The sequence below is a fragment of the Pelodiscus sinensis genome, chromosome 1, assembly GCF_049634645.1.
Source record: "Pelodiscus sinensis isolate JC-2024 chromosome 1, ASM4963464v1, whole genome shotgun sequence".
NCBI classification, from domain to species: domain Eukaryota; kingdom Metazoa; phylum Chordata; order Testudines; family Trionychidae; genus Pelodiscus; species Pelodiscus sinensis.
In genome coordinates this window covers 289,057,442-289,078,118 of record NC_134711.1, presented here as the reverse complement: position 1 = coordinate 289,078,118, position 20,677 = coordinate 289,057,442, and the positions used below count along the sequence as shown (strand labels likewise).

The window sequence follows — 20,677 nt, the reverse complement described above, 5'->3', positions numbered from 1 at the left end:
CCACTATTGTCGAAGACTGGTAATATTCAAGGATTTAAGGGGACTTCCCCTTCTTATCCTTTAGGTTATTGTGGAATGGGGACTGCCCCCGGGTTAATATTAAATCAAGATATTGTGTTTTAAAATTTTACTTTGTCAAACAATATAGTCCTGTTGTTATAAAATTTATACCTGGACTTATGTTTTTTTTATTCATTGCGGTTTTGCACTTTAAAAACGGTGAATAGATACGGATAGAGGTCCAAACTGTTTTACCATCCCTAGAGGATTGGGAAGTGCCGAGCACTTCTTTGAGGATTGCCCTCTTATACCTTTGGCATCCTTGATCTGTTGGTACTTATTTAAAGTACTGAGAACAGCTTCTTTGGAACTTCCCTTCAGGAAGTTGAAGGCTGATATCAAATCCCCCCTCACTCTTCTCTTCTGCAGACAAAATAAGCCCAAATCCTTCAGCCTCTCCTCATAGGTCAAGTGCTCTAGCCCCCTAATCATTTTGGTTGCCCTCTGCTGGACCCTCTCCAATGCATCTACATCCTTTCTGTAGTGGGGGCCCCAGAATTAGACGCAATACTCCACATGTGGCCTCACTCGTGCCAAATAAAGGGGAATAATCACTTCTCTAGATCTGCTGGCAGTGCTCCTCCTAATGCACACTAATATGCCATTAGCCTTCTTGGCTACAAGGGCACATTGTTGACTCATATCCAACTTCTCATCCACTGTAATCCCCAGGTCCTTTTCTGCTGAATTGCTACCTAGACAGTTGGTCCCCAGCCTGTAACAATATTGGGATTCTTCCATCCCAAGTGCAGAATTCTACACTTGTCCTTGTTGAAACTCATCAGATTTCTTTTGGCCCAATCTTCTAATCTGTCACTCTGGACCCTAACCCTGCCCTCCAATGTATCTACCTTTGCCGCTAGCTTAGTGTCATCTGCAAAGTTGCTGAAGGTGCAGTCTATCCCCTCATCCAGATCTTTAATGAAGATGTTGAATAAATCCGGCTCTAGAACCAATCCTTGGGGCATTCCATTGAAACCAACTGCCACCCAGACATTGGACCATTGATCACTACCCATTGGGCCTAACAATCTAGCGAGCTTTCTATCCACCTTACAGTCCATTTATCCAATCCATATTTCCTTAACTTGCTGGCAAGAATATTGTGAGAGACAGTATCAAAAGCTTTGCTAAAGTCAAGGTATATCACATACACTGACTTCCCCATGTCCACAGAGCCAGTTACCTCCTCATAGAAGCTAATCAGATTGGTTAGGCATGACTTGCCCTTGGTGAATCCATGTTGATTATTCCTGATCACATTCCCCTCTTCCAAGTGCTTCAAAATGGATTCCTTGAGGATCCCCTCCATGATCTTTCCAGGGACTGACGTAAGGTTGACTGGTCTCTAATTCCCTACATTGTCCTTCTTCCCTTTTTTAAAGATGGGCACTACATTTGCCTTTTTCCAATCATCCAGGATCTCTTCTGATCTCCACAAGTTTTGAAAGATAATTGCCAAAGGCTCTGCAATGACATTTGCCAACTCCCTCAGTACCCTAGGATGCATTAAATCTGGACCCATGGATTTGTGTATGTGTAGCTTTTTAAAATAGTTCTTAACCTGTTCTTTCTTCACTGAGGGCTGCCCACCTCCTTCCCATAATGCGTTGCCTAGTGCGGTAGTCTGGGAGCTGACCTTGTCTGTGAAGAAAGAGGCAAAAAAAGCATTGAGTACTTCAGCTTTTCCCACATCATCTGTCGCTAGGTTACCTCCCTCATCCAGTAAGGGCTCCATACCCTCTCTGATCACCCTCTTATTGCTAACATGCCTGTAGAAACCTTTCTTGTTATCCTTCCTATCCCTTGCTAGCTGCAATTCCAATTGCTCTTTTGCCTTCCTGATAACTCCCCAGCATTCTCAAGCAATATATTTATACTCCTCCCTAGTCATCTGTCCAAGTTTCCACTTCTTATAAGCTTCCTTTTTGTGTTTAAGCTCACCAAGGATTTCCCCAGTAAGCCAATTTGGTCACCTACCATATTTGCTTTTCTTACTGCACATTGGGATGGTTTGTTCCTTCAGTAAGGCTTGTTTAAAATACAGCCAGCTCTCCTGGACTCCTTTCCCCTTCATGTTAGCATCCCAGGGGATCCTGCCCATCATTTCTCTGAGGGAGTCAACGTCTGCTTTTCTGAAGTCCAGGGTGTGTATTTTGCTGCTCTAACTAGAGTGGGCATAGACACCAGCACCACCTCTTGTGGTGGCCTGATTTCAAATGGGACCTATCAGATGGGCAGCCTCAGAACATGCTACCAAAACTGGTAAGACAGGCCTGTCTCTTCCCAGTTTGTGGCCATGCCCCCTTTTCCATGCTGAGAATTCATATACAAGGAGGCAGCACAGGAGCAGGAGGAGCAGAAGAGGAAGGGAATACATGGTTGCTCCTGCAAGGCCTCTGTCAATAGGGCACAGGGACCTGGAACTAGGGATGTAAAATCCTCTTTAATCAGTTAACTGGTTACGTTTAATGAGTTAACTGATTAACAGGCTAAAACAATTGAGCTGGAGAGGCCTCCCCACCTGCCACAGCTGGACTGGAACAGCCTCCTTGCCCTGGGCAGAGGCTCCTCCAGCCCAGCTACTTCTGGACCCTTGTGAAGCTGGGAGCTGACAGCCCCATGTGGGAGCCCAACAGTGCTTGAGCAGTCTTCTGCCTGTGGCAGGCTGCAGGCAGGAATCTGCTCCCCGGGGACCCATTCACATATGGAACACATTGGACAATTCGGTGCCTCAGACACTGTTCAGGATGTGGAGTTGACACCTGCCGAAGTGGCTACCTGAGCTCTATCCTAGCTCAAAGGAAAGTAAGGCTTATAAATTCTTACTCTACCCTGCCTAAGGTTATAGCAGATTGCTTACTGCTTCACTCTGCTTATTACCCAGGTTGCCAGATAGCTTTGAAGCCCAGTCAGGGGGGCTGCAGACCCACAGACTACTTGCCTTACTGCCCGGGGAAGGGTAATTGCCAGATTGTTGCCTAGGTCTACTGCCTCCTCCAGCCTGGCAGCTGTGGGGACCCCTTCATAAGCTGTATTAGCAGGTGTGTCATAAGCAACACAGGAGAATTCTTCTGTTCTACTCTGCTATGATTAGGCCTCAACTGGAGTATTTTGTTCAGTTCTGGGCACCACATTTCAGGATAGGTGTGGCTAAACTGGAGAAAGTCCAAAGAAGAGCAATAAAAATCATTAAAGGTCTAAAAAGATGACCTATGACTGAAGATTAGGGGGAAAAAATCTAGGTTTAGTCTAAAGAAGAGATCGCTGAAAGGAGACATACAGCCAGTCCCCAAGTTACGAACACTTGGCCGTAACTTAAAATGTTTGTAAGTAGAACCCCATTGAGTTACATTGAAACCATACTATTCGTAAGCGCGGGTCGCGTTCGTAACTCGGGGACCGCCTTAATGACCGCTTAATGGGAGGTTTGGTCATAAATGCGAACGGCCATAAATCAACTGTTTGTAAGTCAGGGACTGGCTGTAATGGTTTTTAAATACATAAAGATTGTTGAGGAAGGAAAATTCTTCTTAACCTCTGAGGTTAGGACAAGAAGCAATGGGTGTAACTTGCAGCAAAGCTGGGTTAGGTAGGACATTAGGAAAAACTTAACTATCAGGGTGGTTAAGCACTGGAATAAATTGCCTAGGGATATTGTGGAATCTCCATCATTGGAGACTGTTAAAACTAACATGTAAAAACAAAGTTAGACAAACACCTGCTTTAGATAATTTTTAGTCTTTCAATGAATGCAGGAGAATGGACTAGCCTATGACTTCTCAAGCTCCCTTCCAGTCCTGCACTTTAGTGTTCAGATACTGAAACATAAGCACTTAGCACTTAATTATTACAGCAAAAGTTCCCTCAGTGACTCCCTGTCAGTGTGTGGTTCCTAAAGAAAAAACAATGAGGAGTCCTGTGGCACCTCCGAGACTAACAGCTTTGTTGGGGTATAAACTTTAATCTGTTAGTCTCTATAGTGTCACAGGACTCCTAGTTGGTTTTGCAGCTACAGACTAGCTGAGCTGGGGCTTCGGCACCTAAATCGGAGGGTTAGGTACCTACACATCTTGTGGCTTACCTGTGCCTGCCCTACACCCCACCCCACGGCGCTGCTCCACCCATTCCTTGTTACCAATGCTGTTTCCATGGCATCCTGCAGCATTTTGTTTGGGGAGGGGGGATACACGGCGTGTGGTCCCCGACCCCTTTTGGAGCCTCTGACAGGTGCTTCATCCGCCATTTCGACCCTGGGGGCTGGGGATGTTCTCGGAGGCGCTGAGTGCGCTCCAGAGCCCGGGGGACGCCTCTAAGACAGGGCCAGAGGGCTGCGGGAGCCGGGGCTAGGAAAGTCCTGCCCCAGGCGCGGTTGGGCCGGCGGACGAGCCCCTCGCCCCTCACGCACCTCTTGGCCGGGCTGCTGGATGCCCCGGCAGGCGGGGCGGGGGTTCAGGCGCTGCCGCCGCCGGCCTGTGGGAGGTGCCAATGCGCCCTCCCTCCCGCGGGCCGACGAGGCGCCTGAGCGGAGCGGCACCTACCCGGCTCCCAGGGACGGAGGGAGGAGCCGCCGCCGCCGCCCGGAGGAAGGTAGGAGGAAGGGGGGTTGTCGCGGGCACCTCATCCCCCTCCCCCGGCCTGGGCTGAGGCGAGAGGAACCCGCGCGCGCCGTTCTACGGGCGGGGGGCGCGGCGAGGCCGTTACGGTTCAGTCAGAGGGGAACGTTTCCCCGCCCCCTCGGCCGCTGCTGCGCCACCCGCGGCGGGGGCCGCAACGGCCGCCGTGGCGGGAGGGGAGGGGAGGGGAGGGTTGGGTTAGGGCCGGTGCTGGAGATAGATGGGGGGAGGGGGGTAGAGCCTGTTTCGCTCTGCGGCGTAGCCGCCTCTGGCCTGCGCTGCGCCGTGTCTCCGAGGGGCGGGGCGCTGCCTGACAGGAGCATTTCGCTCCTGCGAACCAACCGCTTCCCAGGTCGAAGGCGCAGCGTGGGGTGGAGGCCAGGAGGCCCCTGCCCGTGTGCGCGGCGGGCCCTGGGGTGCAAGGTGGCTGCAGGCTCAGCGTGGAGGAGCCAGTGCTGGGCCTCTGCCCATTTGAGATTTTGGAGCTAGGAACTGAGACTTCGCACTGGGGTTGGCAGCTAGGATCAGGCTTGCATGGCCCAGCTGTGATACGAGGGAGGCTTTTGCAGATGGCCCCAGTTGTGGAGCTGCGGTGCAGCCTGAAGCTCGCAAAGGGCTGGATAACAATAGCTCAGCTTAGTCCATCAGAAGAGGACAAAGCTTTCTTGACAGTCATATGGAAACACGTTTTGTGATCTTGCTGCTACCTCTGAGTCCAGGATCAGAGATGGGGGAGAAAACTAGGAGTGTAAGTGACCAGTCCACTACCTGATAAGCAGAGGCTATTGGGTAGTTGAGTCACTACTCAACTAGTCACTTCCCCCACAGCAAGGGGAGAGCAGGAGCTGGTGCTGGGGGGAGCCAACTTCAAAGCCAGTCCCCCCCCCAGCATGGTTGTGGCAGAGGAGGCAGTGGCACAGCAGGAAATGGCGTGAGCAGGGGCTGATGCAGTCCCTACTCCCACTGGTCTGACTGCTGTGCCCTGTTTGAGTCCCTGCCTGCACCTCTGCCTTTTCAATGTAGTAAGAGCCACAGGTGGGTTAGCGAGTGCCCCGCCCCTTGTTGACTAATCAAGTAATCGATGGAAATTCGTTCAGCTGCTCAGTTAGCTGATTAATCGAAATTTAACATCCCTAGAAAAAACAGGAATTACCATACTTTATCAGTGCCATGGTCCATGCAGCCCATCTGCCTCTGCATTGGTCAGTATAAGATCCTTGAGGAAAATACTAACCAAGTCCTTAAATGGGCAATTATGGAATAATTTATACTCGAAGTATTCTTGTCCCTTTGCTTAGACTGCTCTGTGCTAGGGATGTAAGCGACTAGTTGAGTACCCGATAAGCAGGAGGGGTGGAGGTGGCTCCTGTACGTTTCAAAGGGAGAGACACCACCTAGACTTATCAGGTAGTCAAATAGTCGCTTACATCCCTAATGTGATTGCCTCATCTCAAAAAAGATATATTAGCATTGGAAAAGGTTCGGAAAAGGGCAACAGTAATTATTACAGGATTGGAATGGGTGCCATATGAATTAAAAGGACTGGGACTTTTCAGCTTAGAAAAGAGGAAACTGAGGATAGAGGTCTATAAAATCCTGACAGTTATGGCAAAAGTGAATAAGAAAAAGTTATTTACTTGTTCCCCTAACATAAGAACTAGGTGTTACCAGAAGAAATTAGTTATGGTTGCCAGATGATTTCAACAAAAATACCGGACACACTTGACATTACATCACAATCTACTTTACATCTTATTTAGAAAATACCAGACATTTATTATTTTCTCATTTATATTTTCTCAGTTTGTTTCCCGAACAGAACGCTCAAATACTGGACTGTCTGGTACAAAACCGGACATCTGGCATCCCTAAAATTAGTAGGTAGCAGGTTAAAACAAAAGGAAGTTTTTCTTTAGGCAGCGCATAGTCAACCTGTGGAACTCCTTGACAAAGGATGTTGTGAAGACCAGGACTTTAACTGGGTTCAAGAAAGAACTAGATACATTCATGGAGATTAGGTCCATCAATTCTTATTAGCCAAAATGGGTAGGAATAGTGTCCCTAGCCTCTGTTTGGGTATGTCTACACTACCACCCTAGTTCGAACTAGGATGGTTAATGTAGGCAACCAGAGTTGCAAATGAAGCCCGGGATTTGAATTTCCCGGGCTTCATTTGCATATTGCCGGGTGCCGCCATTTTTAAATGTCTGCTAGTTCGGACTGCATGCCCACGGCTACACGCGGCACTAGGTAGTTCGGATTAGGCTTCCTATTCCGAACTACCGTTACTCCTCGTGGAACAAGGTGTACCGGTAGTTCGGAATAGGAAGCCTAATCCGAACTACCTAGTTTGTGCCGCGTGTAGCCGCAGGCACGGAGTCTGAACTAGCGGACATTTAAAAATGGCGGTACCCGGAAATATGCAAATGAAGCCCGGGAAATTCAAATCCCGGGCTTCATTTGCAACTCTGGTTGCCTACATTAACCACCCTAGTTCGAACTAGGGTGGTAGTGTAGACATACCCTTTGTTAGGGTCTGGAAATGGATGACAGGAGAGGATTCACTTGATTACCTGTTTCTGTTCACTCTGTCTGGGGCATCTGGCATTGGCCACTGTTGGAAGACAGGCTACTTAGCTAGATGGACCTTTGGTCTGACACAGTATGGCCATTCTTATGTTCTTAAAGCCAGGCTAGGTGGCTGTAAACAAACTTGATGTGACCACAGGAAACCTGGCCACCCCCTTGGTAAATGGCCATCTGACTTACTAAAATCATGCCAGACCATGGCTATTGCCAGTCAAGAGAGTACCAGACTAGAGAGGTCCATGAAACCACTTTGAGAAAGCTGCTAACTGGCCACTCCAGTGTGTTTACTTACCAGTACCGTGGTCATGGAACCTTGCAGCTCCCATTGGCTCTGGTTCACTGTTTGCAACCAAGGGGAGCTGCGGGAAGTGGCTTGGACCAGTGGTTGTGGGGCAGGCCAATCCTCCCCTACAGGCAATCCCCTAACCTGAAACAAGTTCTTTCCAGCAACCACACAGCATACCTCCACCATACTCATCTAGGAACCTACCCCTGCAATGAACTATGGTGCCAACTCTGTCCATACCTCTATACAAGTGACATCATCACAAGACCTAACCACATAAGCCACCACCACATCAGAGGCTCATACAACTGCACATCCACTAATGCGATCTATGCCATCAAGTGCTAACTATGCCCCTCTGCCGTGTATATTGGTCAAACTGGACAGTCTCTACGACAACGGATAAATGGATACAAATCAGATATTTGAAATGCTAACACACAGAAACCTGCTGGGGAACATTTTATCTTGCATGGGCACACATTAATGGATCTAAAAGTGACTATACTATCACAAAGCAATTTCAAAAACCAGCTAGAGAGAGAAGCTGTGGAACTTGTCTTCATTTGCAAATTTGACACCTTTAATCAGGGTTTGAACAAAGACCTGAACTGGATAGGCTGCCACATTCAGCAACCTAATAACATCAAAAGCTAAGTTCTGGGCACTTAAGGCCACTCTATTAGCCTCATTTAGTATGGACACTTTAATTGATAAGATTTTTTTCCTTCTCTTTCCTTCCCCATCCCCTCTTTTTCTGCTATTTATTTGTATCCCGGACCCCTTGCTTCATTCATCTGAAGAAGTGGGTTATGCCCACAAAGGTTCATGATATCATCTACATTTTTATCTCTAAGGCAGGGGTGGGCAATAATTTTTTGCTGGGGGCCACTTCAGAAATTTTTGAAGTGGCCCTGGCCTGCACCAGAAGGGGTGGGGCCTCAAGCTTCCCTGCTTCCCCACCTACGGACCATGATTGGTCTAACGGTGGGGGAGTACGTGAAGTCTTTGCCCTCCCCAGAGGTTCTCCCTAGGTAACTATGCCCTGAGGTAGGAGGAGACTTTGCATGCTCCCCCTTCTGCCCCCAGGCCAATCGGGTTGGGGGCGGGGGAGCGTGTGAAATCTCTTCCTGCCCTGCCAGGAGCTCATGGTACTTCTAAGCGCTGTGCACTGCTTGCAGGGCAGAGGAAACTTCAAGTGATCCCCCACTCCCAAGCCCTGAGTGGCCTGGACGTGGGGGGAGCATGCAAAGTTTCCTCTGTCCTATCCCCGCCCTGCAAGGAGCACAAGGTGCTTAGAAGCACTGCATACTCCTGGTAGGGCGGAGGAAACTTTGTGCGCTTGCCCCCTCCCCCAGAGCCTAACTGAAAAACAGATTAAAATTTTGCCACTTTCTCTTTCTAAATCACCTTTGGGCTAAAAACTAGTCAGAGAATATTCAATGCAATGTTTTAAAAAGTTATCTTAAGCCAATTTTAGGCAGTTTTGAAAAATGGCCTTTTCAGTGGAAGAGTAGCAGGCCAAAGTCCCTCTGTAATTTTACAGACCAAATGTTGAGAAGTTTGTCCATTCTTTGATTTCCTTTTCAACACACACATATTTAGTTGAACTGAAATGCAGACAGTTCTATATGATATAGTTACTAGGTATATGGTATCGTGATTGTAACCAAAATTATTTCTCTTCAGGCTGGTCTGCAGGATCAAGTCCATATGGAGGCTGAATCTCCTGTTTCCCATGGAGTCACTACCAAGGTCAGAGTTGAGCATCACAACAGTATATGAGTTTGTATTGTGCACATCATGGCACATTACTTATAGATAAAGACGTTTAGTTGGCTGCAGTATAATAGTGCTTTAATTAAGGTAATGAGAGCATTACAAGACCAAGAATTCAGATAAGCAGCATTTCTCTCATAAGTGTTAATGTTCTTACTGAGTCAAGAGAACATTAAACAGAGGAACAATATATTTTCATTAAGTAGTTTGATTTGCACCCCTGGTCTACAGAATCATTTTACATTTAGCATAAGTCTCCACGCTAATTCATTCCAGCCTAGAGGTTTGGCAACACACACCTGTAGCAACTTATTATTCTGCAATGATGTGTGACAATTTTCTTTTTGCCATTTTTTCATCCTAGAAGTGTGAAACTGAATAAAACACTTAAATTTGGAAGCATAATAGTGGGGTTTTTTTAAACTGTCCTAGGCTGTGTCTACACTGGCGCGATCATGCACAAAAGCAGCTGCTCTTGCGCAAAAACTTGCTGCCTGTCTACACTGGCCGCGTGTTCTTGCGCAAGTAAACCAACGTTCTAATGTATGAAATCAGGGCTTCTTGCGCCAGAACTCTGATGCTCCCACTCAGGAATAAGCCCTTTTGTGCAACTGTTCTTGCACAAGAGGCCAGTGTAGACAGGCAACATGAATTTCTTGCGCAAGAAAGCCCTATGGTTAAAATGGGCATCAGAGCTTTCTTGCGCAAGAGGGCGTCTACACTGGCATGCATGCTCTTGCTCAAAAGTACATCTCTTGCGCAAAAGCACATGCCAGTGTAGATGCTGTCTTCTGGAAGAGTTTTTGAAGGAGAACTCTTCCGCAAAAGAGTTTTTGGATGGGAACGCGCCAGTGTAGACATAGCCCTAGCGAGAAAACTGGGCTACTTAGTTTCTGTATGGATTGTTAAAATCAGATTGCTACTTAGGGGCAAAGGCAACTAAGAAAATAGAAAATTAAAAAAAAAGACCCCTTATATTAGGGGGGTCCCCTGTTTCAGAGGATGCAGGCCCCTTTTCCTGCATCTATCTTCGGTTGGAGTAAGCCCTCAAAGTACCCTCCCAGTGTGATGTATAAATAAAGAAGGACACTCTAAAATAAGATAACAACTGTATTAGGGAATTAAATTACAATAAGTGGGAAAATGGGGATTTCATATAAGAATTAAAATAATAACACAAATGGTAACACATCCTTACTCAACTGTGACTAAATAACAGTATATAGCAGTGTGTCACATTACCGAATTGGAGGGAAGCAGCCAGATCGCTGCTGCACCCGTAGGTGGGGGTGTTGGCCCCAGAAATTGGTATAAAAGGGAGCCATGTGGGGTATTGAAGAGAAGACAGGAAAGAACCCTAAGAAAGTAAACCCCTGTTACATTCAGAGGTGCAGGTGGTATTAGGATGGATGATGCCATACAGCCAGGGCCTGGGATGGAACATTTAGCATGCTTGTTTCTATTGTTCAAAATTTAACTTCTACCTTTAAGTTTAGTTAGTGCAGTTATTTGCTTTTTATATTTTTCATTTTGTGTGGGGTGTTTGTTTCATACTTCTTTTTTCTGAGGTGTTCTATCTCAAGATCCTCCTCATCTTTGGGGTATGCCAGTATCTCCAAGTCTAAAGCACTGCCTCACCTACTGGGAGTTTATCCCAGTCAGTGACAGGACGCCCACAAGTTATTTGCTATTTGGGGGAATATTCTTAACCCTCGAAAGTGAACTATCTGCTTAGCATTTAAAATCAGAACTAGGAAAAATCAGGATATAAGGCATGAACTCCTGATTATGGAGCATTCCCTTTTCCCAACTTGGATTCAGACCAAGAGCCCCCACACCCTGTATACCTACCTACAAGTGAACATAGCATCTGCACCTTTTTCACACAGAAGGGTTCATTGGATGATATAAGAAGACTGGAGTAATTTTTCCAAGGAGCCTACTTCAAAAAAGCCTTGGTCTCCTTGAGATAAGAATATGCTAAAGATCTTAGGTTCTTTTCTGGGTACTGGTAAGGTTTCGGTCTCAGTTGGTACTGGTTCTGCATCTAGCTCTTTTAAGGGTCATCATACCAGATATGTCTCAGTAGTGAATAGTGATGCATTAGTATTCATGTTTAAATGGTTAATGAATGAGCCCAGGCTCATCAGTTAATTTTTAAAGTTACATGCAAGCCCCCCCACCTTCCCACACTGCTGCCTCTGTATAAGAGACAGTGGGGAGGAGCAGGGAGTAGGCATGAGGCAGTGCTCCCTGCAAGTACCAACTCCCACGTTCCCCCTTGCCTCCGGCTGCTGCCTCTGATACAGAGACAGCCGTGCAGTGGGGGGAGGGAGGCAGCATATAACTGCTGAAAATGTAATCAGTTACTAGGGCTGTCAAGTGATTAAAAAAATGAATTGCGATTAATTGTGCGATTAAAAAAATTAATCGTGATTAATCGCACTGTAAAACAATAATTAGAATACTGTCTGTTTAAATATTTTGGATGTTTTCTACATCTTCTAATATATTGATTTAAGTTAGCACACAGACTAATACAAAGTGATATTGCTCACTTTATATTTATTTTTTTATTATAAAACACTTACACTATGAAAAAAACCCTTCAGTTTATCTCAGTGAAGTATTGTAGTGCTGAACTTAAATTCTTCTATATAATCAGTATATTTGTGTCCTATTCAAAAGAGTTCTTTTTTAACTAAGCCTCAGCTGTGGGCAGCACAGGGCCGAAGAGGGTAGACTCTGCGAGGGGCAGTGCAGAGTTGGGGGGGGCTCAGCCCCCAACTGCAGGTAGTATAGGGCTAAGGGGTGGGGGTCAGTCCCCAAGCTCAGGGGAGGAGTCAGCCCCTGGGCGGAGGGGGGGTCATAGACCCCCCACCATGGGCAGTGCAGAGTTTGGGAGTGGGAACTCAGCCCCAGAATCAGATGTGGGGTAGGGTCAGTCGCAACCCCAGGAGGCAAAGAGAAACGGTGATTTGGGTGAGCCCTGCTGGGGAAGGGGGGGGACAGCTTGGGCAAGTCCCCCACTCTCCAGGCTGCTGTATTTTAAAAAAATATGGTCACCTGGGAGGGGATAGGGATGGGTGTCAGGGTCTTTGCTTCTTGTTTATTTCTCTTTTAGAGTTGGGAGGGCTTCAGGGTTCTTTCCCCCTTTCTTGCTGCTTCATTTTTTCATGCGCCCTCTGGTGGCAGTTTGCATTACTGCGCCTTACCAGAGAGAGCAGCTAATGCTGGTTTTCTGCCCTCTGTGATTAATGTGCGTTAATTTTTTTAACGTGTTAATTCTGCCCGGCGTTAATCACAGGCATTAATGCCCACTAATTGACAGTCCTATCAGTTACACGTTTACAAAAAAAAGCACTTTTTAATATCCTTCGAAGTGAAAATGTCCTTGGTACTCCACAAGCATGATTATGCTGCTGAAGACTCCTACCGCTATGAAGGTGGTACTTACAGACTCCTCACCATATTTGGTACTAAACAAATCACTTATACTACCTTGGTACCAGTGAGGAAACAGATGTCTCATGCTATTTCAATGCCCCTCTCCCTCTAAGCAGTAATCTTTGGCAGCAGTGACCTCTATCATATTGGACCCACCGAAACAGATTCAGGCTAGGTCTACACTACACCTTTTTGTCGGAAAAAGGTACGCAAAATGTGCTCCACATTTTGCATACCTTTTTCCAATTTTTTTTCGGAAGAGGCTTTTCTGAAATTTGGCCCTTCTACACTGGGCCAAATTTTGGAAAATCCCCCTCTTTTGGAAGATCCCTTCTTCCTTGTAGACCGAGGAAGACAGAGCTTCTGAAAGAGCACATTTGCTCTTCCGCAAAAAAAAGCGGAAGAGCAAATGTGTATCCCGGAAAACCCCCGCAGTCTAGACTGTATTGACTGTAGAACTTTGTTCAGTGTCAGCTTAAATCCATTTGTTTCTTTCAGAAGGCACAGAGTGTTTTCTTTTAATGAGTTACTGAACCTCTTTGGGTACAGAGATTGAGACAATCAGAGAAAGTTAACTTTTTCCTAATTCAGTTTGATTCTTCGTCACCTGTTGAGTTTGGCAGGAATCCTTCTATGATGAGACGTTCTCTTTCTAGTCCCAGGACTCAGTGCAGCATTCCTCTACTTACCAAAAGGGGGACAGCCATCCTGGTATTTTTAAGGAAAGAGTAGCCATAAATGAGACAAACTTGTACCCTTTCTCATTGGTTTGACCAATGCTAGATGCCATGTCCTATGCCACATGAACCCCATCAAGTGGCCACATTGGAATTCTCAGGTTGCCTATCAAAAGCAGTTTTCAAAAATTCCTAGCATTTCTTGTGAGGATCACTGAGGGAAACAGTCTCCTACTCCATCTGTTCCTCTTCCTCTAGCTCAGCTGAGGGGATTTTTTGAAGAACAAGTTGCTAGAGAAGATGAGGCTACTCTGCAAACAAATATCTCCTCATCTTCTCCAGATGAGGCAGTCATGACTGCTCTGCCTTCCAGTTTCAAGAATTAAATGTAGTGTGGACTCCTTACAAATCCCTTAGAAGAGATCTGAGAGACACAGCACAAATTCCTACATATCCTGCAATAGACATCTTCAGCTTGAGTGGCTTTATTGATAAATGAATTTCCCTTGGATCCTGCCAAGACTATCTCGCAGTCCCATACAACAATATCACCATGCAAGTGTGCTGATTGAAAAGTATTATGTCCCTGTCAAAAATATTTTATTCACATTGTTTATCTAACTCTGTAAATGAATATGGCAGAGAGCACCACAGTAAACAAAGAACATTTGGTAAGGGCCAAAAATACCTCAACCATTTTGGCCATAAGAGCTACTCGTGTGCTATTTTTCAGTTTAGGATTGCAAAATGTTCTTGTGGCAAAATATAATTTTAAGTTAATCACGCGTATTGAGCATTTTCTGTTTGAACATCTCAAATAATTCCAGAGGCTTATTATTGAAGTTCAGCTAATGACTAGAACCTATTCAAAGCTTCCATAGACACCAAGGAGTAATGAAACACTAGGTAACTAGACATCCCAATATTAGGGGCTTTGTCTTAAGTAAGTAACTATACTTCCACCCCTTGAAAAAAGTGTGTCCTGGTTTTTCACTCTTGCTAGGCAGACAATCTAGTTCATACTGTTCTCATGGCAGCTGTTGTGCATTGGGTATCTTGTCTTTAGATCTCTGGCTTTCCCAAAGAGGTCCAAAATATGGTTGAGAAACCTCCCTTTTGATGGATTAAAACTCTTCGCTAAATCCACTGACAAGTCTGTGAACACTCCAACTGATTCCAAGGCCACCTTAAGGTCCCTTGGAATTTACACACCTGCAAATAAATGAAAATTTCATAGGTCCCAAATGGTGCAGAGATACCACCTCATTTTTTCTGGATTTCAGTTTTTCTCCTATCGAGTTTTTCTGGATATCAAAGATCTACGGGACAGCCCAGAGAGAAATCAAGATTCCAGAGAAAGAGACTGCCTACTTCCTTTATGTCTACCTCTCAATAAACCTCATTATCACAACAGCAGTTTTGATAGATTAGTTGAAGATCTGGAAGATGCACATCATGAAGCCATAAATGCACTAATTTATCCATTTCCTCCCTCCCTCTTTTTGAAGATGATTTTTCTCATTTTCAGATTGCATGGAAGCAGCTTATATCAGACAAATGGATATTGGAAGGTTTATAAAATTTGATTACATCATCCATTTCACCTCTTGCCCTTATTCTGTTTCCTCATCCCATTTCAGGGACCCATCACACCAACACTTCCTGAGACACAAAACTATTCCCTTTGTATGCTTATGATCCACAGAACCAGTTCTAGCTCAGCACAGTGGGAAATAATTTTATTTAAAATATTTGCTGGTCCCAAAAAAAGTACAGGGGTGTAAGCTGATTGTAGAGCTATATCTTGTATGCTGCTTAGTAAAAACCAAAAAAATCAGGATGTTGACTCTGGCAGCTATAATTCCATTGTTGTTTTCAGGGGATCGCTTATTGGCTTTTGACTTTCAGTAATGTTGGTGTAGCAGGATGTGATGGACATTCTCTACTAGGCATGTGCCGGTAACCAGTTAACCAGTGGCCTGACTGGGCTGGAGCAGCCACCCACCTCCATCTGCAGCACAGTGAGCCCGGCTCAGCTGGAGCAGTCCCCTGCCCACGGTGCAGTGGGCTCAACCTGGCCCGAGGAGTCCCTTCCTGCAGCAGAGTCGGCCAGACCAGAGCAGCCACCCAACCATGGGGCAATGTGGCAGGCTTGGCCTAAGCGAAGTAGCATGCTCAGCCCAGCCTGGCCAGATCAGACTCTGCTCACGGGTCTGCTCTACACCAGCCAGGTCCACCGTGCCATTCTGTGGGTGAGAAGCCACTCTAGCCTAGTTGGGCTGGAAACCCACCAGCTCGGGGGGATTCTGGTTAACTGATTAAATGGGACTTTACGTCCCTATCCTCTACCTTTCGGTTCTGTCCTCACTGCTGGTTCAAGACTTCATGAGGCTGGTGCCCACGATGGCCTTCCAGTAGAAAATGTGACTGAACTCTTGGGCCCTTTGGCACTGTACCAGGAAGCACCCTTTCTGGGGGTTGATATAGACACAATATTGTAGCCAGTACAAGGTTCTTCAGTACTGGATCCTTCCTTAGCACCAATTCATTTGATGCTGCAGATGGTTCCATGGAAGTTGTCACCACCCTCAACATCAAGGCATTACCTTGTCTTTAGCACTAGTGGTGCTGATTACAACAAGAGAGCCAAAGCTAATTCCATTTCTGGGTCATGGATGAGTTGAACTGCTTGTTGATTCCTCCAGAATTGCTCATTCTGCATCTCTGAGATCCTCGGACACCTCTGCTTCAGAGTCAGGATTCTCATCCTTCCATTCTACTTCACTGGAAGAAGTCTGAAGGCCACCCGTAGACTAATACAGCTACCAGAGATGGCATGAACTCCATAGCCAGAATGGAGGTCCTTGGTGTGGCACCTACTGGCCACACCAGTACCTTACTCATATCAGTGGCCCCTTTGGGCTCAGTGGGAAGCTCCTTGCTCCCAGAGGACTCTCTTGTTTTCCAACTCAAAAAAAGAGATCACCACTTTGTGCAGCATCACTGACTGCAGATCAGCTGTAAGTCCAGATACCCACAGTTCCCATTTCTGAGGAGTTTTCCCCATACTTTTAAAATAAGATAAAAGTTTTGTTTGTGGCTGGCAAAGAAAGGGATACTATTTTTATCTACTGTTTAATTTTTCTTTGGATTTAGCCATTTCATTGTACAAAGTTGAACATTTTATTTTTTTCTAAATAGCTGATATCACTTTTTTAATCTCAGCAGGTGATACAAGCTACTTTCTTATCAGCCCTGAAGATGCTGGATGTTGGAAAATGGCCAATTTTTGCTCTCTGCTCTCAAGAAGAACTGAAGTTAATTCGTCAAGCCTGTGTATTTGGCAGTGCTGGTAATGAAGTGTTGTATGCAACTGAAAATGATGAGGTAATTATCAGAGAACGTTTGTATTAGTGGAATAGTATTCTGTAAATATTCTGTAAATCATTACTAATTCAAGATAGATTGGCAGAAAAACCAGAATTATGATCACAGACCCTGGAGAAGAACCATACGTTAATTACTGAATAAAGAAAGTTTAGGATTGATTATTTTAATGTAAATAGTAAATGTTGCTATAGAAATAAATGACTTGTTAAATTAACAATAAGATTTTATAACAGGTGTTTGTGCTTGGCACCAACTGCAGTGGCTGTTTGGGAACTGGTGACATTCAGAACACTATTGAACCACGGAGATTAGATACTTTATGTGGCAAAAAGATAGCGTGTCTGAGCTATGGAAGTGGTCCCCATGTTGTTGTTGCTACAGCAGGTAATATGTGATAGAATAATGTTATTTTTAAAATGTGTGCCTGCTTCAGTTGGCCCAACTATTTGTGAGAAATCTGAGTTCTGAGAATGAAGCCGACAATCTTTCTTCTTAGATTGATATCATATTGGTGAAAATGTAGGGTATATATTCTGTGGGAGGATTAATAATTATTCTATAGTTATTCTATAGTTAATATCCCAATAGATAGGCATTGAAATGGAACCTCAAACATTTGTTTAACTTTCCTGATAGGATATACTATGGCTCCTAAAACACTTCCAAGTATACTTTTCAAGAATAAAAAGTAGAGATGATATACATGAATAATAATAATTAAAAAAAAATAATGAGAATATTTAGCACCATATAATGATTTTCATCTGAGGGAGTCAAAGTACTTTTCAAAGAATGGAAAATATCACTATTCCGATTTTGATGAGAAAACTAAGACACAGAGACAAATTATTTGTCCAGGGCCAGGGCCAGAAGAGGCAGAACTGGGAATAGAATTCAGGTCTCATCTGACTCCCATTCCTGTGGCCTCTCCTATAGATCATACTATCTCCTGTCATTTTCTTTTGATCTGATTCTCTGGATATTACCCTTTGAGGCATTTAATAAACATTGTGAGTAAAATAGCATTCTTATGTACATGGGACTAATAGCTTAGAGGAATATATAAATACTTAAATAGGAAGAGTGCACCATTGTTGAACTCAATGTTTTCTTTTTGTGTCCTCTTGTGATGCGTAGTAATTAGATAAGTAGATGTTTTAAAGTTGATTTTTCACGTTTTTATTATAGAAGGAGAAGTGTACACATGGGGCCATAATGCTTATAGTCAACTGGGCAATGGTACAACAAATCATGGTTTAATTCCCTGTCAAGTCTCTACTAACTTGGTAAACAAGAAAGTAATTGAAGTCGCCTGTGGCTCTCACCATTCCATGGTGTTAACATCTGATGGAGAGGTGAGAAGTTAGCATAAATCTGTATAAATTTTATTTTCCTTTCTATGGAATTTATATAGGGTTCTGGAAGCAGAAAAGCATATAGTGCCTAGTACAATGGGACCTAGCGTGGCTGTAATGTAGGTGCTGCTGTGATGTACTTATTTAATAATAATGGGAAGATCTGAGGTCTGCCAATAGTTGTTGCAGGAAGTTGCTTATGTTAGGTATCTGATCCTAATGAAGGAACAAGCACTTGGTATTGCAAAGGCTGGCTAAAAATCCCTGTGATCTCTCCTATTATGGCCTGCTGTGAAAAATTTCTTCACACCATTAAATTTGGTAATAAATAAAACCCTGTGCATATGTGGAAGTTATGTATCCAAACCCACTGAAGTATAAAATACTGCTCCGTAATACTCTGAGATAATGTTGGTGTCCAATTGTCCTATTTTTTTCTTCCAATAACTGTAGACTAAGAATCACAAGCATACCCCACAGGATACATAATCTTTGATATTACAGAAGGATTTATTGTTTTTTTAAATGGTCCGAACATTAGAAATTAGAGTTGGAAAGGGTGGCAGATTCCTGGAAGAAAATAAAAAAGAAAAATATTTCTGTGTCTTTCATAGATTCACAGAAAAGAATTGTTTCAATCCTTAGAATGTATTTCTAATATGTGCATTTTACATAAGTTCTATATCTCTTGTATCTTTGGTTAAAGAAGCATGTTACAGTTTTATTCTGTTAATAACTCTTCTATAACAGGTGTATGCATGGGGTTATAATAATTCAGGACAGGTTGGATCTGGTTCAACTGCTAATCAGCCAATTCCTCGAAGAGTTACCGGCTGCTTACAAAATAAGATAGCTGTCAGTATATCTTGTGGACAGATGTGCTCAATGGCTGTAGTAGAAAATGGGGAGGTAAGAATGTTTTTAAAGTTTTACAGTTAATTTTTCTAACTGAATTTTATTTTATTCAGTATTATTGGCTACAAATTATTAATAGCATCTACCTTTGCAAGCTTGGTCACAACTAAAACTGTTGAGAAAAGTAATATTAATCTGTAAATTTCAAATCTCCTAATCTGTACTGTTATAAGAACCTTTTTATCAGAAATTGTCCTATTTGTTCCCACTGTCCCCACTATAAACACGTCATCTGAGAGACACTTTATCCAAATTAGTTAAAATTACACCTTTCAGAACAAATCACTGCGATAAGGCTATGTCTAAACTGCATTCCTCTCTTGAAAGAGGAATGCAAATGAAGCAGATAGAAAATTCAAATGAAGTACAAATTTGCAAATCTCACACTTCATTTGCATAATCATGTGAGAGCCCTTTTTTGAAAAAAGGATTTTGGAAATAAAAACCCCATAGTTTAGATGGGGTTCTTTCGAAGAAAAAAACCCTTTTTCGAAAGAACCCGTATTCCTCATTTTTTCAGGAGTACAGGCGCTTTTGGAAAAAGTTTGGTTTTTTTTCGAAAGAACTCTGTCTAGACTTTGGGTTTTTTTTAAAAAAAAAAACCTTTTTCGAAAAACGCTCTCATGTGATTATGCAAATGAAGCACAAGATTTGCAAATCCGCGCTTCATTTGAATTTTAATCTGCTTCATTTGCATTCCTCTTTTGAGAGAGGAATGCAGTCCAGATGAGCCCTAAATGGAAAAGAATTCATTTAAAATAGTTCATTACATTCTTTAAAGAATAAATATTTGAACCCAACTTTAATTTTTTAGACTTTAATCCAATGATTCCCTAACTTTTTAAACTCGGTTGACCCAGTATAGTTTCCATCTAGACTCTGTGGGATAGAGCTTCCATATGACTCTTCTTTCCACTGTTACTCCAGTTACTAATATGCTTGAAATCTAGTCCTCCCATTCATTTTCCAGAGTGTGTGTATGGTGTCCCTTTGTCACTCATGTAACTGGTTGCCTCCCCACCTGGAGGTATTATAAGAAGCAGTTCTTTGGGACATAGGAAGAAATATATCAGGAGTGACTCTTTGTGAAGCAGCACTCAACCATCAGAAGAATCAGGCAAGGGAGATTTCTTCTTTGAGTGGTTGCTCATGTGCATTTCAGTAGATGTGTGTGTACGATTTGTACATGATCATTGGAGAATTTTTCCCCTTAGCAGTACCCCTCGGGTCAGCAGCAAAGCCTTCTGGCATGCTGCCTTCAAGATCAGTATATAAAACAGTGGTTCCCAACTCCCAGGCTACGGACCTCTGGCTACCAGGCCGTAGCAGTTCTAGGAAAAAAATTTGTTGAAGAAAAAAAGGGGGGGGGACCAAAGTTGTTCCGCAAAAAAAACCCACACACACACAAAAAAACAACAACTCCAAGAACCTGGATCACTGCTAAGTGTTACCAGGTAGTCATTAAAAAGAAAAAAAAAAACGGACACGCTTCATGGGGTGAGGGGAGGAAGGACCAAACAGGAAGGGAGCGGTGCTGGCCGGGAAGGTGGGGGGCCTGGAAAC

At 44.1% G+C, this 20,677-nt stretch overlaps 1 protein-coding gene across 5 annotated transcripts in view; it reads left to right on the top strand.

Moving 5' to 3' along the window:
- Positions 1-4,492: 4,492 nt before the first annotated feature.
- LOC102446047 (RCC1 and BTB domain-containing protein 2) overlaps positions 4,493-20,677 on the top strand; it is a 52,306-nt gene continuing 36,121 nt past the window's right edge. For 2 of the 5 annotated variants that reach the window (XM_075919042.1, XM_075919043.1), the window contains exons 1-6: positions 4,494-4,650; positions 9,241-9,306; positions 16,683-16,841; positions 17,078-17,228; positions 18,033-18,199; positions 18,950-19,108. In XM_075919042.1, coding sequence (XP_075775157.1) covers positions 4,549-4,650; positions 9,241-9,306; positions 16,683-16,841; positions 17,078-17,228; positions 18,033-18,199; positions 18,950-19,108 — 804 coding nt within the window. In that variant the 5' untranslated portion in view covers positions 4,494-4,548. Of the gene's footprint in view, positions 4,651-4,915; positions 5,425-9,240; positions 9,307-16,682; positions 16,842-17,077; positions 17,229-18,032; positions 18,200-18,949; positions 19,109-20,677 lie in introns of those variants that run through there. The other 3 variants (XR_012900669.1, XM_075919041.1, XM_006122972.4) reach the window with 3 other exon arrangements.